This window comes from Lates calcarifer, unplaced genomic scaffold (genome assembly GCF_001640805.2).
Source record: "Lates calcarifer isolate ASB-BC8 unplaced genomic scaffold, TLL_Latcal_v3 _unitig_1112_quiver_1038, whole genome shotgun sequence".
NCBI classification, from domain to species: Eukaryota; Metazoa; Chordata; class Actinopteri; family Centropomidae; genus Lates; species Lates calcarifer.
The window spans coordinates 23,062-36,200 of record NW_026115295.1 but is presented as its reverse complement, the minus strand read 5'-3'; the positions used below and the strand labels follow the sequence as shown (position 1 = coordinate 36,200).

The window sequence follows — 13,139 nt, the reverse complement described above, 5'->3', positions numbered from 1 at the left end:
AACTTGAATAATAATAAAGCGTCTTGTTGCAGTCACTGTTGGCAACTGAAGACAGCTGTCTACCCAATGTTCCACTGGATAAAATCCCAAAAAGATAAAATGTTTGATAATTAGACATAAGCAGGGTGAATCATTAAACTATATGGTGGACTTTTTGGACAGATATTTATTGTCCTACAAGGGGAAATTATCTTTGGAGCAAGGCAGCTTCAAAACACATGCCAATAAGAACATAAAAACATAACAATAAAAAGCAATAGAATGAAAGAAAGAAAAGTGCTGGTACTATATGTGCTATTCAAACACTAGTCTAAGGAATGTCAAAAACAGGGAAAATGGAAACAAGACAATCAGGATAAGAAGAATAAAGAGCTAAGCTTTAAATCAAATCACCCAACTCTAAAATGAACAATTAGATTTTCTTTTTTATAAAGGTAAAGAAACTCTTCACTTGTCTTTTCCACTGGAAATTTAAAAAAATAACTGATAACATACCACTCATGCATTAACGTGTACGCAACATTTTGTACACGACTACAAGTGATGTTCTATTTTTTTAATTCCACAGGTAAAACGTCCACGTGACTTCTTGTAAGTGCTGGGGTAAAGAGAAAGTAAAACACACACACACATACACAGAAGTGCAGTCAGTGAAGGTGACACAGGGAGCTGCAGTCGCAGGAGAAATCAAGACAGCGACGAGAGATGGATTCATATTTAATAGCTGGTCGGGAGAAGTGTTACGACCCTCGCGATTGGACACTTATATTTGTGGACAGGGAGGATGAGTTAGACTGTACGTATGTCCTTGGTCCGTCGATTTCAAAATTACTGGAAGAAGTGTATGAATGTCGTCTAAACATCGACACAGCCTACAGTGAGTGACTGCTTTGTTGTGTGTTTCTCAGTTTTGTGCGAAGGTTTCAGGTCTCGTAGAGCGTTGATGTCCTGTGGACACGCTGTGACCCCGATGTCTCTGACCAACTGGTGTCGCAGGTTGTTAGAACAGGTAGGTTATTTGTTAATGAATGCTACGACCCACATTTCAAAAGCACTCATTTTCACCAAAGACATTTGACATGTCACAATAGCCAGGGGGCTTTGCTCCAAAATTAAGATTCCTCCTCTCATGTGATGTGACTCACTCTACACAATCATTATTCTATACACAGCTGCAGAAATGTCCATCTCTCCCTTTGCCGAGTGTCAGTATTGCTGCCTGTTGTTTCAGCCCCACGTGAATCCCATAGCGCTGGGTGCAAGATATTTGCATCACTCACCAATATCTCTATGTAATCATATGTGTTGGAGTGATGAGGTCAGATCCTAGATGCCAAACTCCAAACTGATTTACAAAGTCTTTTAAAAATTGCACAGTGTCTAGTTGCTCATTTCTAAAATGTGATAATTTACTAATTTACTTTTCTATATTTCAATAAAGGGTGAGAGCAGATTTGTGTGTGGAGTGTACGGTTGTAGTGCTGAGTGGTCTTGCATGGAGGTTCGTAAAATGGCTCTTCTGACCCAGGAAGAAACTGCGTACTTTGAAGCAGCCATGGCCTACAATACCAAGAATAACTTACAAACCAAAATAGTAAGTGTCTCTTTGAAACTGTGATATTAACCAGCTGCAGCCTATTTGGAAATTAAACATTTCTCTGCATGCTCATAAAATGTTGAAATTAAAAATTCCCCTCTGTTTTCCTTCATCTGTCTTTACCCAGTGTCCTGGATGCAAATCTGATGTGGTCAGAGAGAACGAGTCTGATCTGAGAGTCCGCTGCTCAGTGTGCACAGCTAACAGAAGATGGCCTTATGAATTCTGCTGGCAGTGTTTGAGGGAATGGAAGGGTCGGGCTCCACGGTCAGACCGCTGTGACAATGACGGCTGCTGCGACCAGTCACTGATATTACTTCACACCTGTCCAGATATCACCTTTGAGAGTGTAGAGGTCACTGGCTGTCCCTCCGTCCGTGCCTGTCCCACTTGTGGCCAACTGTTGGAGCATAACAAAACTCAATGTAAAAATGTCATCTGTCCCTGGTGTCAAGTGAGTTCTGTTTTGTGCCTGAAACTCACTGATGACTGTTTGGAAACAAGTGATTATTCAGTACATTGCTCCAGTGGTGTTGCCCCTAGACAGACCTCTATACCTGTGTGGAGGAGAAAATAATGTAAACAACACTATGTGAGTGCTTCAGTTTGTTTTGATGTGTTTTTTCTGCAGCATTGCTGTATTTTCCACATCTCTTCATTGAAACATCCAGTGAACAATGTTCTTGTTTTGTTTGTGAGAAATTGGCAGCAAAATGTGACCATCATAGCTGATGCACACCTGAATTATAAGGCTGAGAACAGTGACATCTGAGTCTGAAGCATTTATCACTTCAGAAATTTGAATTTACCTGGAAAATATATCTTCTTATCCTTCCATACCAATCACATTTTGTTATTTGTTTAATTGTGTATTGCTTTCCTGTTCGTTCTTGTTAAAGTGAATATACATATATACAATTCATTTGAGTGAATGATTATTATTATTATTTCTGTTTCACATTAAAATAAGAATGTATCCCTGGATTAAAACAAGCAATGCTCTGTAAAACAGAACGACACAAAGACAAAACTTAAAATGCTGTATAGGCTGTTAGCTCTGTCATCAGTTGAGAATTAAAAATATGTCTGCGCCACTGTATTCTCAGCTATATTTCAGTGTGTCAGATGGCTATATGTTCAAATGATCACTGGAAATTACCTAATATTCCAGCTCCAGTCTTTGGTGTGAGACTACAGCTTCACATCCTGCTTGTTTTATCAAAAGCTGCTGTGAAACTATTTGTTTATTGCAACGCAAGTTTTGTTCAAATGTAAATAGTTATGGATTATATTTTAGCACAGAAATGTTATTTAGTTGTAAATATCTGCCTTTTAAAGTTTTATAACAACAAGGACAATGATGGCTGTGGTTGGATATCCCTATTTTTTATTAGTATTGTTCCAGATGTCACAGGTGCCCTCTGCTGGACTGTAGCATGAACTGCACTTGCTGAGTAATACAAGTTCCTATTCATAATACAACTGTACTGTTTGTGTTAATGATAGACTACAATCTAGTTATGGAGAAATAAAGAGGTGACAGAATTTCAATTGTCTCCTTCATTCTTGACTGGATGCACTTTGTGACTAAGGAAATTAGGAAGAGATGGCCTCAGTGTTGACTGCACTCAGGAAGGCAGTAAAGTTTAGTACAGAAAAGCAGAGGAGCTGATGTGAACCAAAATGACCACACAGGGTCAGAGAGCAGATGTGATGAAGATTAGGAGAATGAAGACAGGCCCTGATATTTAGATTGTCAATCAAAACACAGGAAGTCAGGATAGATAACTGTCACTCTTCAGTATACATCAGTCACATACAGCACAGCAAAGCAACCCAGATTCACAAAGATTATCTTCACATGAGAAAATACTTAAAACCAGCTTAGTGTTGCTAAAAATCGTTACACAAAGTGATTATTATCGTTTGAACAACAGAAACCGGGAGATCTGTCTGCAAACATGTGTTTTGACCAACTATTAGCATGCAATTGATAATTATTAACTTTGCACGTAATCCAGTTCATGTAGGCTTTTAAATATAACGAAACTAAACTGAAAGGTACCTGGTTCCAGGTAGAGTGTGAGGGTTCTGTGCAGTATCTTGTTGTTCTGGATCACTACATCGATCACCTCTGTCTTCTTCTGTTGTTTGTCGACCAGCACGATGTCTGGTTTTTAGCTCGGTTTAACTTCTCAAACACCTGAAGTGGCTGATAAGTTTCTCTGGACATTTTCAAACGCGGTTCCTCATTTGTAAAAACAGGAAGACAGTTTACCTGCGCACATGCGCAGTGAGTGTAATCGCTCTAGTTCGTCTCTGATTGGAGGAATTCAAGGGGTAATGACATGGGCACAGCTCCCTCCAGTCTCACCAAGGGAACAGATACCAACCTGAGTAGATTTTAAAAATAAGAGAGCGTTTCCATACTTCGGTTTTGCCCTCTTTGTCCCCCATTGCCGCCATCTCCCTTCCCCGGGTCAATCCCTCCTCCTCCTGGCACCCTGAGGACCACCATAATGACGGATCGGCGCTGGATTCCATATTCACAACAGCAGGGCAGAGTCTTCATCCAGACTCTTGGGTCGTGAAAATAAGCCGCAGATCATCCTCAGCCTATATTCACAAATGAATTAAGACATCATTTAATTCTCAAAATGTAAATCTGGAGTGTCTAATATTGAACCTACAGATCCTATAAACATGAATTTGTGTTAAATAGATAAAAAACTTATAGTTAATGTTAACTGTATGATCTGGACTCAAGTGTCAAGTAGCTGTTTCAGTCATGGACATGTGTGGGTCACATCATGTGTAATCCAAAGTGGTTTTACCTCCGTTGTTGTAACATCCTCTCTCTATCAACTTCTCTATTATCTTCTCCTTCAGCTGCAGCACTGTTATTTTTTAAACTCCTCCTCAGTGTTACACAGGTCGATCGTGACCATGTCCCCTGTTATTCCATGTACCATGACCTGGAAACGCATGTTTGTGTTGTTCTTTGCGAACTTGTGCCGCGATCTTCACTTGTTGCGGATTTCAGGACTGATCCTCGTGGTGTTCGCCAAACACGGAAACAGATGACAGGGATACGCCGACAAAAACTAGTTTCACTTTCGTCCTTAAAGGAGAGGGAGAAGCTTCAGCACCAGCCTTTTACGTAAAGAACATTTAATATCAGTTGTTTTGATGTTTAAATCTCTATGATTGGTCTTTACGTTGTTATAATATATAATTATTCTACAACTAAAGAAAAACATTGCTATTCAAACCGTTACTTACACATTTAGCATAAAACATACGTGTAGATACAAACTTGATGTAGATAATAAAGTCTGTGTGCTTTAACTTGTGAGTCCACATATTACATTTCCTGTCCACACTACATTTCTTTATTACTTTCAAATCTACTTTGAAGTCAGATTGAGATCTGAAAGGACATGAAGGTTTCAGTAGAAACTGGCCAAGGAGCAGAATATGTTCTGTATAATGTTGTCTTTGAGCGGATAGTTTTTAGACTGTTTTCCCTAATCAAAATTAACAACTGCATCATTTAATACAAAACAACAATCGCTGATAACTTTTTATTTGTCACAGTTGATTGCAGCACATGATTGACAGCCCATAGTGTCAGAGTAGCAGGTTTGCGTGAGTCTTGTTACAGATGTAATGAAACTAACCTTATTTTCCAAACATGGATCGTAGCATAACAAGCATAAACATGAGGGAAAGTAAGGAAAATAAGGAAAAATCAACCATTCATCACTTAAAAATACAGATATTATCTCTATTATTTCATCACCTTCATGCCTCTCTTTTAACTTTGTTCTCACTCATTCAGTGTAGTTGAATATTTGACTCATTAACAAACATTATAAAGTGTATTTTGTATTTTTCAATATCTCTTTACATTTTAGACTCAAAAACCATCGACCCCTCTAAGAAGAGACTCTGTCTGAAAGTGATGAGTCTAATGTTTCAGTTACACATTAAGGCCTGAAGAGGTTTGAAGAGATAAACCAAACAGAATCAACTGTACTTGTGCAAGTGCTATACTATTCAAATCAGTAATGTAACAAAACACTGTTTTCACATGTATGTTTGAACACAGAGAACCACTGATGACACCGGATTAGGAATATATTTTTAACAAGCTACACTCAAGCGACACAGAAAAGTTTTTCAGTGGGTTTTAGTCCCTTTAATACAATGTCAGCATGGTTCTTCATAAATATAGATTCCAGTCACCTGCATGTCTCTAAGTGGGGCAGGGGACTGTTTTTATTCTGGGCCTAGTGTACTGAGTATCACCAGGTCACATATGATGTATCACAGTCAGTTTATCTTTCACAGTCAATAAGAACATGATAGACAGACAATTGTGTCAACATAAAAGGTCTGCATGAGTCCTGCTGCATGATAATAATACACAGACATGATCTTTATCTAATCACCTCCATGGCTCTTGTTTGACTGTCTCCTCATTCTTTTTAGTGTTTTTTGTCTTTCTTGGACTTGTAGCTTTTTCTGCTTTCATCACAACTTGCTGCATTTTCTCATTGTGTCCCTTCGAGTTGGTTGAACTTCTGCAGGGGCTGGATGACAAACGATACTCCATTCTTTCATCCATTCTACAGTTACTGTGAGAACGCCTTGTCCGGGGTAGAACTGAAGCCTGAGAGCAGCCATTGGAGGAAACATGAAATGAATTCACAGCGGAGTCACGCACACTTACTCTGACATCAGCCTCAGTTCTCTGTTTAACACTCACCTCTGCTACTGACGGCCTTGTATTTTTCACACCTTTAATTTCTGTATTCATGACTCTATTTCTTGTACAGCTTCTATCAGTCATGTGTTTTGTTTTTTTTTCTGTTCATTGCAAACAGTGCTGTCCTGTCCTGTACTGTCCCAGGTTATATCATGTAGTTTTTAGGCTTTGCTTTTGGGAATTAATTTGCTCTGAGTTTGTATTAAGATGATGTCTGTTTGGCTCATGATGTCCTGAAGTCTGAGTCTTTGAAAAATATAACTTTTGTGTTTGCAAACTGTCCCCATCTGCTCCAGTGTTTGTCTGACGCTGTATGTCTTCTTGTGGTGTCACACATGCTGCTGTCTGGTCTGGTTGTGTCTCCAGTTCTTCAGAGTCCGTATCATCAGTCATCTCATTTAACACGTCACCATTCACATGCTTCAAGTTTTCATCCCCAGGACATCTTTCCTCCTTCAGTTGATGACGAGGAACAGGAGCCTCTCCTCTCTCTGCCTCGTCCTGACCTCCTTCATCTACTTGTGAGCATTGAGCTTCCTCACTGATTTCATCAGTTTTTTTCCGGATGGGTGCTCACTATGAAGACAACAAAGGGAGGTTAAACACAGACAGCACAAGTGCACAGACCAGACAGGTGTCAAACTACATTTCAAATGAGCAATAGCAAAGATATTTTTAGGGCCAGGTGTGTAAAAAAAAACATGCAGAATGTGACTTAAACAAAAATAAATCTGTTAACTTAGAAGTAAATGTGGGGCATTTACTTACCCCTCCTATACATAAGAAGGTATGCTGTGCGGGACCTGGATTGAGAGGAAACAACAACAAAAATTCAGCTCAGCAAATGACATCATGACCACTGAGGAAATGACGCTCATTTCTGATTAAACTGAAGGAGATATTTACTTTGCAGAGATGTTTCCAGACGTAAATAACGGCTGTCTGACCTGTAGACGTGAAAAATATCACAGCAGCTTGAACGCTGAATTTTTATAAAACTTACTGTTGTAGTGTTTAACTGTGAGATGAAATGTGACATATAGAAAAATGAGCCTGCTCACCCTGTCAACAGTGTCATCGTTAAAGTGATACCACTCTCCAGTTTCAAAAGACTTGATCTCTGCAGTGTAATGACCTCCTGACAGGTTACCAAAGTGGTGGACTAAAGCGTAGAGGTCGTACTCACAATTCTGAAGACAAAAAACACAGACATAAAATTTCAGAGATGCAAAAAAGAAAACCAATTTTCCAGTGAATGTAAATTATCTACAAAGAAATACCTCTATGTGCAAAGTTTGGGGCACATCAACTTCACAGTGAAGCTTGATGTAGCAGTCCCACTTGTAGTCAAAGGTAAATCTCTTGAGCAGGAGAGTCAGAATCTCTGGATTTTGTGTCATCTCACAGTCCTAAATCACACAGTGAAAACATCTGCTTTAACGAGGGACAGTCACAAAGTCACAGTTATTCTAATAAAGATCACATTTATAACTCACAATGTCTGCATCTTGTTTTTTCTTGCACTGGTTGCAGAACATCTTGTTTTCCCCGCAGACTTTTTCTTTGTTGAAGAAAGCCTCCAATCCTCTCTTCTGTAAACATGGTATTTATTTATTCTGCATGTTATTCTCTCCCTCAATATGAACGACACATAAGTCTTATTCTTGTTAAAGGAGAGCTTAATACCAAGCTGTAGGTCTGACGATATGAATTTTCCATTGCCAGTGGCAGAATCCAAAAAGAGCTCCTGAAGTTGTTTTCCTTTTTACACTCGGCACATTTGGTTTTATGACTCAGCTCTCCTTTGAATACCTGAACACAAAGGTAAAGGTAAAAGTAAGTTAGCTGCAGCCCTAAATTAAATAGATCAAACTAGCTCCACATCAACTCCAGCACATTATGTTCTTAAATGTTAGCGTTGATTAATGCAGAGTGTCCCATATAAATAAATACATTAATGTGTGTGGACCTTGGCCGCCTCTGGACTGGTCAGACACAGGATCTTCTCAAAATACTCTGCAGCATCATGTTGCTCATACACTGAATGTGAGAGTGAGTAAGATAATATTATTATTATTCTGCATGATTTTAACAAACTACTATAGCTGCAGTGAAATGTCTCAAATCTAAACTTACCATCTGTGATCCCCAGCGTCTGTATGATGTTTTGAGTTTCAGCCAAACTTCTCTCTAAGTCATCAAACAGTTTTCTCAGGACTGTGTCAATGGTTGCTGAATCTTCACTGCAGCATCTGAGGCACAAAGGAAAGAACATGTGACTTTATTTAACATGGAGCCAATGACACAAAGCCAGATTATTTAACATGATCAAGTTACAAACCGTTTTATTGAACCCCGGAAGTCTTCAGTCATAAAAAACACTTGGAGTACGCTGTTCAAATAGCATGTAAGACCTGGACTGATGAGACCATGGTAATCTAGAGACACAACAGTGACAAAAACACACACATTATCAGGAATGTATGAGCCATAAGATAAGAGCTCAAGTAGTTTCATTATGTCACTGACTTACCTGAGATTGTGAAGTTGTCTAGTTTCTCCCTGAATATTTCTACGCGGTCATGATTCATAGTGATGTCCTTTGAAAGAGAGCATTGACATTTTTAGATTATTGAACTTTTTGTTTTTTAGATGTATGGATTCAGCCTGTGGAAACAACTGACAGATTTCTTCCCCAGCTGATCACTGTTTATGTTTTCTGTTGCAAGTTTCATTTATTAATAATGGAGATGGAGTAGTTTTATATTGTGGAATTGTTACTGTAAATACCTAAAAGACCTCAGTGCCTCTTTTATCAAAACGTCTCTGCAGCAACTCAACTCAACAGGAGCAACACACAAAAATCACAATAAGAGATCAGATCGATTCACATTTGAAATGGCAATAATCATACATAGAGACTTTAAGGATTTATAGTCGAAACACAGCAGAAAGTGATTTTACATACATTTGACTAAACACTAAAAGGGGTCAGTGAAAGCAGCTGTTGTGTTTGGGTGTTATGGAAACTCGTGCAGCGTCTCAATCTTCCATGTCCCCGCGTCTCAAAACGAGACTTTGAAAATGAGAAAAATGTGCAACAGTAGCACAATAATAAACCTCTATAAAGCGACACACGTACACTATAACTCTTACGGCTCAATAACACACATGACTTTTTAGAGTGCGTAGTAAAATGGGAGGGTAAAACACAGCGAAAGCTCTACTCACCGTGCAGCATATCTGATGTTGATCCGGCCCTGCAATCTTTCACTTTCGATACCAGCGACAGGTTGAAGGAGGAAGACACCGCGACACACGGAGAGAGTAAACACACACTCATCGGGACTCTCACCAAATATAAACCCAGGATACTTGATGGAAAAGCACAGAGTATTGAATCTGAGCTGAATAAATCTCCAGACTTTGTGTAGTTTCAGGCGCGGGTGTAGACTACACTGCTTCCTGTTGAGAATAAAGGGGAAGTCCTTAAAGGAAACTACAGCTGTCACACCAGGGTAAAACATAATATTCTCTTTTTTCTCTTATCTATGTACTTTGAATGTGATATACAGATATAGGTAAGTTTGATTTATCACTGGGGGTCATTTAAGCTTCATTATGTAGTGAGAGATAAGACTCATCAAGCTCATACTTGTGTATTATTTGACATATTAAATGTTAGAACTGTATTAAAGTGCATATTGATTAAACCTTTGTCTTGGTTAACAGTGGGAACACTCTTTACCAGTCTATTCATATTCTTTTCTTTATTAATCTACAAATAAATGTGCAAAATAACCACAATAACATTCAAGTAACATAAAAGTAACTTTGTTTATTTGTTTTACACATACACTGTGTTTTACTGTAAATATATTAAAGTCAGTGTGAATCAGGTGGAAATTCCCTGAGTAGCACGTCAGTGAGGTTTAATTATATCAGCTCAGTCACGCTGATAAAATGTGCTGAGCCATGTTTGTTTTGTCAACAGTAAAACTCCAACACCTCAGACCAGAGGTGTTCAAACTTCAGAACATGCTTAGGAATCATCACATTTTCAAAGTAATCCAGTGTAGTTGTTAGTACACTCACGAGTACACTGCAAAGCTAATTCAGCATATTTTTAATGTTGTCCATGATGTGCCAAAACTCCCACATCATGGGCATTTAAAGATGAGGCCTAAGCCCCTAATCAAAGTAACACAGCGAGCAATAATAGAAGTTACGAACTCCACTGATATGACCCTGTTTCATGTTGTATTATCAATATGTATCAATAAGACTCAGGATGTCCAGTGACCACTGACATGGTTAATATTTGAATCCCCCTAGATGACATTCATGATAGTAAGTCTGTAAACTGGAATAAAGTGTTGATGCAAATGACATTTTTCAGTGATTTTATTATCGCTAGATGTTTTTTTTCCACTCAGGATCAAAATGAGCATTCAGGAACAGGTGGAGAAGAAATATGACCCACGAGATACCACCCTGAAGTTTGTCGACAGGAGGGATGACTTGGATCCAGTGTGTAAGATTCATTTCCTTTCTTGCTGAACATGGAGTTATGCTGTGGTTTTGACATGAATTACTACAGATTATTGATTCCTGACAAGTCAGCAGCTAATACACTTATTGTTGTGCACCTCAGTTTCAGAGGATGGTGATGGATGTCTCAGAGCAGAGATGTCCTGCGGCCACGCCGTCACCCCTGAATCTCTAACACTGTGGTGTCGCAGCCAGCTGGATGAGGTACCTCATGTCTTGTGTTGGAGAAGGGAAAGTTACAACAGTCGCACTGTGTTAACTGCTGTAACACAGAAAAGCTGTGCAGCAGCTACTGTTGTTTTCTGTGACCCTAAACTGGTTCTTCTCTTTGTTGTTTTAAGGGGATTTATACATTCAGATGCCCTGCAGTGGTTGAAGGTACCACACTGTGTAATAAACAGTGGTCGTACCAGGAAGTGCGCAGACTGGCTGATTTGTCTGTGGAGGAAATGGAGCACTTTGAGGAGACCATGGCCCGCCTGGCTGCTGCTGAATACTGTGAGATTCAGCCAGTGAGTGCTCCAGTGTTGAACGTTGACTTTTCAAAAAATAAAATCAAGTACACTTCTTATTTTCATATGTTGTGGTTGTTCACTTTTTCCATATCTCTCCTCACTGTTTTCCACATCAGTGCCCACAGTGCCAAACAAATGTGGAGAGGAAGGATCTCTCCAACCTGTGCGTCCAGTGCACCATATGTACAGCTGATCAAAAGAAGAACTATCAGTTCTGCTGGCAGTGTCAGAAGCAGTGGAAGGGTCCAGGCCCTCGATCGGACCGCTGCGACAACGACGGCTGCGTCAACAAGGACCTGCAGCTTCTGCAGACATGTAAGACCATCAGTCTGCCCGAGGTGGAGGGCGTCACCAGCTGCCCCTCCGTCCGAGCCTGCCCTACATGTGGCATGAGGGTGGAACATAACCGACAATACTGCAAAAATATTAACTGTCCTTGCTGCCGTGTGGAGTTCTGTTTTGTCTGCCTGAAACTAAAGCATGAATGTTGTCAGAACAGTTCACCATATAAAATCTGTCCCAGTGGTGTGGCTCCCAGACAAACCTCCATCCCCGTCTGGAAGAGAAAATGACACAAAAAAAAACGTCTTCATTTAATGAGCAAAAGAAATTCAGAATAATTAAAAACCAACAACAAAATGAAAGCATTTATATTTATATTATCTTAAAAAGTTGTTGAAAATGTTTGAGTTGTAACTCCACACCAAAAGACATGGAAGATCTTTTTTACTTGCAACCCTATACTGCCCCCTCTGGCCAGACACACACTCAGTTTGCTGACCCCCCCCCCCTCCTTTTTAGCTCAGTGTAGAAAAATGTACCTTGTGAACTATAGAAATGTGAGAATGTGAAATGTGAGAAATAAAGTCATTGTAAGAGACCTCACTTACATAGTGTCGCAGTCCTTTTCCTTCTCTGTCACAGAGGAACTTCAGTGAGGGGTTGTAACATGTTGGCAGTTCATGCTATCCCCTCTCAGATCACACCCAGCCTTCTCACCAGAGCATGGTCATTTAATCTAATAAAGTAATATAACTGAGTTTAATTCAACTCAGTTCATCAGTTAATTCAAAGGAAATCAATTCAACGACACTAACATGAAGTCCATTCAAACAAATAAGTCACAACCATCATTGAGAACAATGGCATCCACAATTATTCAGCACATTCAGGCACCACTTTATATGATCAATATATTTAATATATTATTAAACTCATACTGCTACTTCTTCCTTTGTTTTGTAATATTTTATCAAGTCATACAACAACAAGAGAATTCAACCTGATACCGACTTTGAACAAGATAATTTATCTGCACATATGTTAAAATGTGGAAGTATCAGCTCAATATGTTTTCCAGTATAAGTATTTACATCTTTATCTCTATTATGTTAAGTGTTTTATTTACTGTTTCCTTGTTTGTTTATACTGAAAGCTTTTAAAGGTTACCGTGATCCTCTGGGACCGTGTGGACCCTGACTCTGCAGGAGAGACACTTCCTGTAAGACACTGTGAGAGCAGCCAGGAGACACACAGCAGCAGTGAAGCAGAGCGCTGTGGCTACAGCGAGCTCTGTATGAGGTCTGAGGGTCAACCAGGTCCCGTCCTGAGCTGAAGGAGACGTCTCACTAACAAAAAACAGTAAGGTAAGGTTAGTATGAGCTGCAGGTTAATATAAACCAAGAGTGATTTTTTTAAAATCATA

The 13,139-nt window shown here is 39.4% G+C and overlaps 3 protein-coding genes and 1 long non-coding RNA gene across 6 annotated transcripts; 2 read left to right on the top strand and 2 right to left on the bottom strand.

The window, feature by feature from the left end:
• Window positions 1-561: 561 nt before the first annotated feature.
• Window positions 562-2,696, top strand: LOC108886368 (uncharacterized). The gene is made up of 4 exons (XM_051067087.1): window positions 562-796; window positions 909-1,009; window positions 1,442-1,594; window positions 1,725-2,696. Exons 1-4 carry the CDS (start codon window positions 706-708, stop codon window positions 2,172-2,174), a joined length of 795 nt encoding a protein of 264 aa, XP_050923044.1. The 5' UTR covers window positions 562-705; the 3' UTR covers window positions 2,175-2,696.
• Window positions 2,697-5,786: 3,090 nt separating this feature from the next.
• Window positions 5,787-9,739, bottom strand: LOC108886365 (ubiquitin carboxyl-terminal hydrolase 47). Of its 3 annotated transcripts, XR_007809470.1 has the most exons (13): window positions 9,600-9,739; window positions 8,902-8,968; window positions 8,710-8,806; window positions 8,505-8,620; window positions 8,338-8,408; window positions 8,055-8,180; window positions 7,865-7,960; window positions 7,649-7,777; window positions 7,430-7,558; window positions 7,275-7,315; window positions 7,137-7,171; window positions 6,369-6,944; window positions 5,787-6,272 (listed from the first exon to the last, which is right to left on the bottom strand). XR_007809470.1 is itself a non-coding variant. In XM_018681188.2 (12 exons), exons 2-12 carry the CDS (start codon window positions 8,957-8,959, stop codon window positions 6,919-6,921), a joined length of 924 nt encoding a protein of 307 aa, XP_018536704.1. In that variant the 5' UTR covers window positions 8,960-8,968; window positions 9,600-9,739; the 3' UTR covers window positions 5,787-6,918. The 3 variants fall into 3 exon arrangements, 2 of the variants coding, with proteins under 2 accessions (XP_018536704.1, XP_050923043.1); XM_018681188.2 differs by having other exon boundaries at window positions 5,787-6,944; XM_051067086.1 differs by lacking the exon at window positions 7,275-7,315 and having other exon boundaries at window positions 5,787-6,944.
• LOC108886367 (E3 ubiquitin-protein ligase RNF19A) lies at window positions 9,738-12,319 on the top strand. Its single transcript, XM_018681192.2, has 5 exons — window positions 9,738-9,886; window positions 10,805-10,902; window positions 11,023-11,123; window positions 11,261-11,431; window positions 11,551-12,319. The coding sequence occupies exons 2-5, from the start codon at window positions 10,812-10,814 to the stop codon at window positions 12,004-12,006; spliced, it is 819 nt and encodes a 272-aa protein (XP_018536708.1). The 5' UTR covers window positions 9,738-9,886; window positions 10,805-10,811; the 3' UTR covers window positions 12,007-12,319.
• Window positions 11,870-13,139, bottom strand: LOC127139308 (uncharacterized). The gene is made up of 3 exons (XR_007809471.1): window positions 12,884-13,139; window positions 12,325-12,452; window positions 11,870-11,990 (listed from the first exon to the last, which is right to left on the bottom strand). It is a non-coding gene; the product is annotated as an uncharacterized LOC127139308 (long non-coding RNA).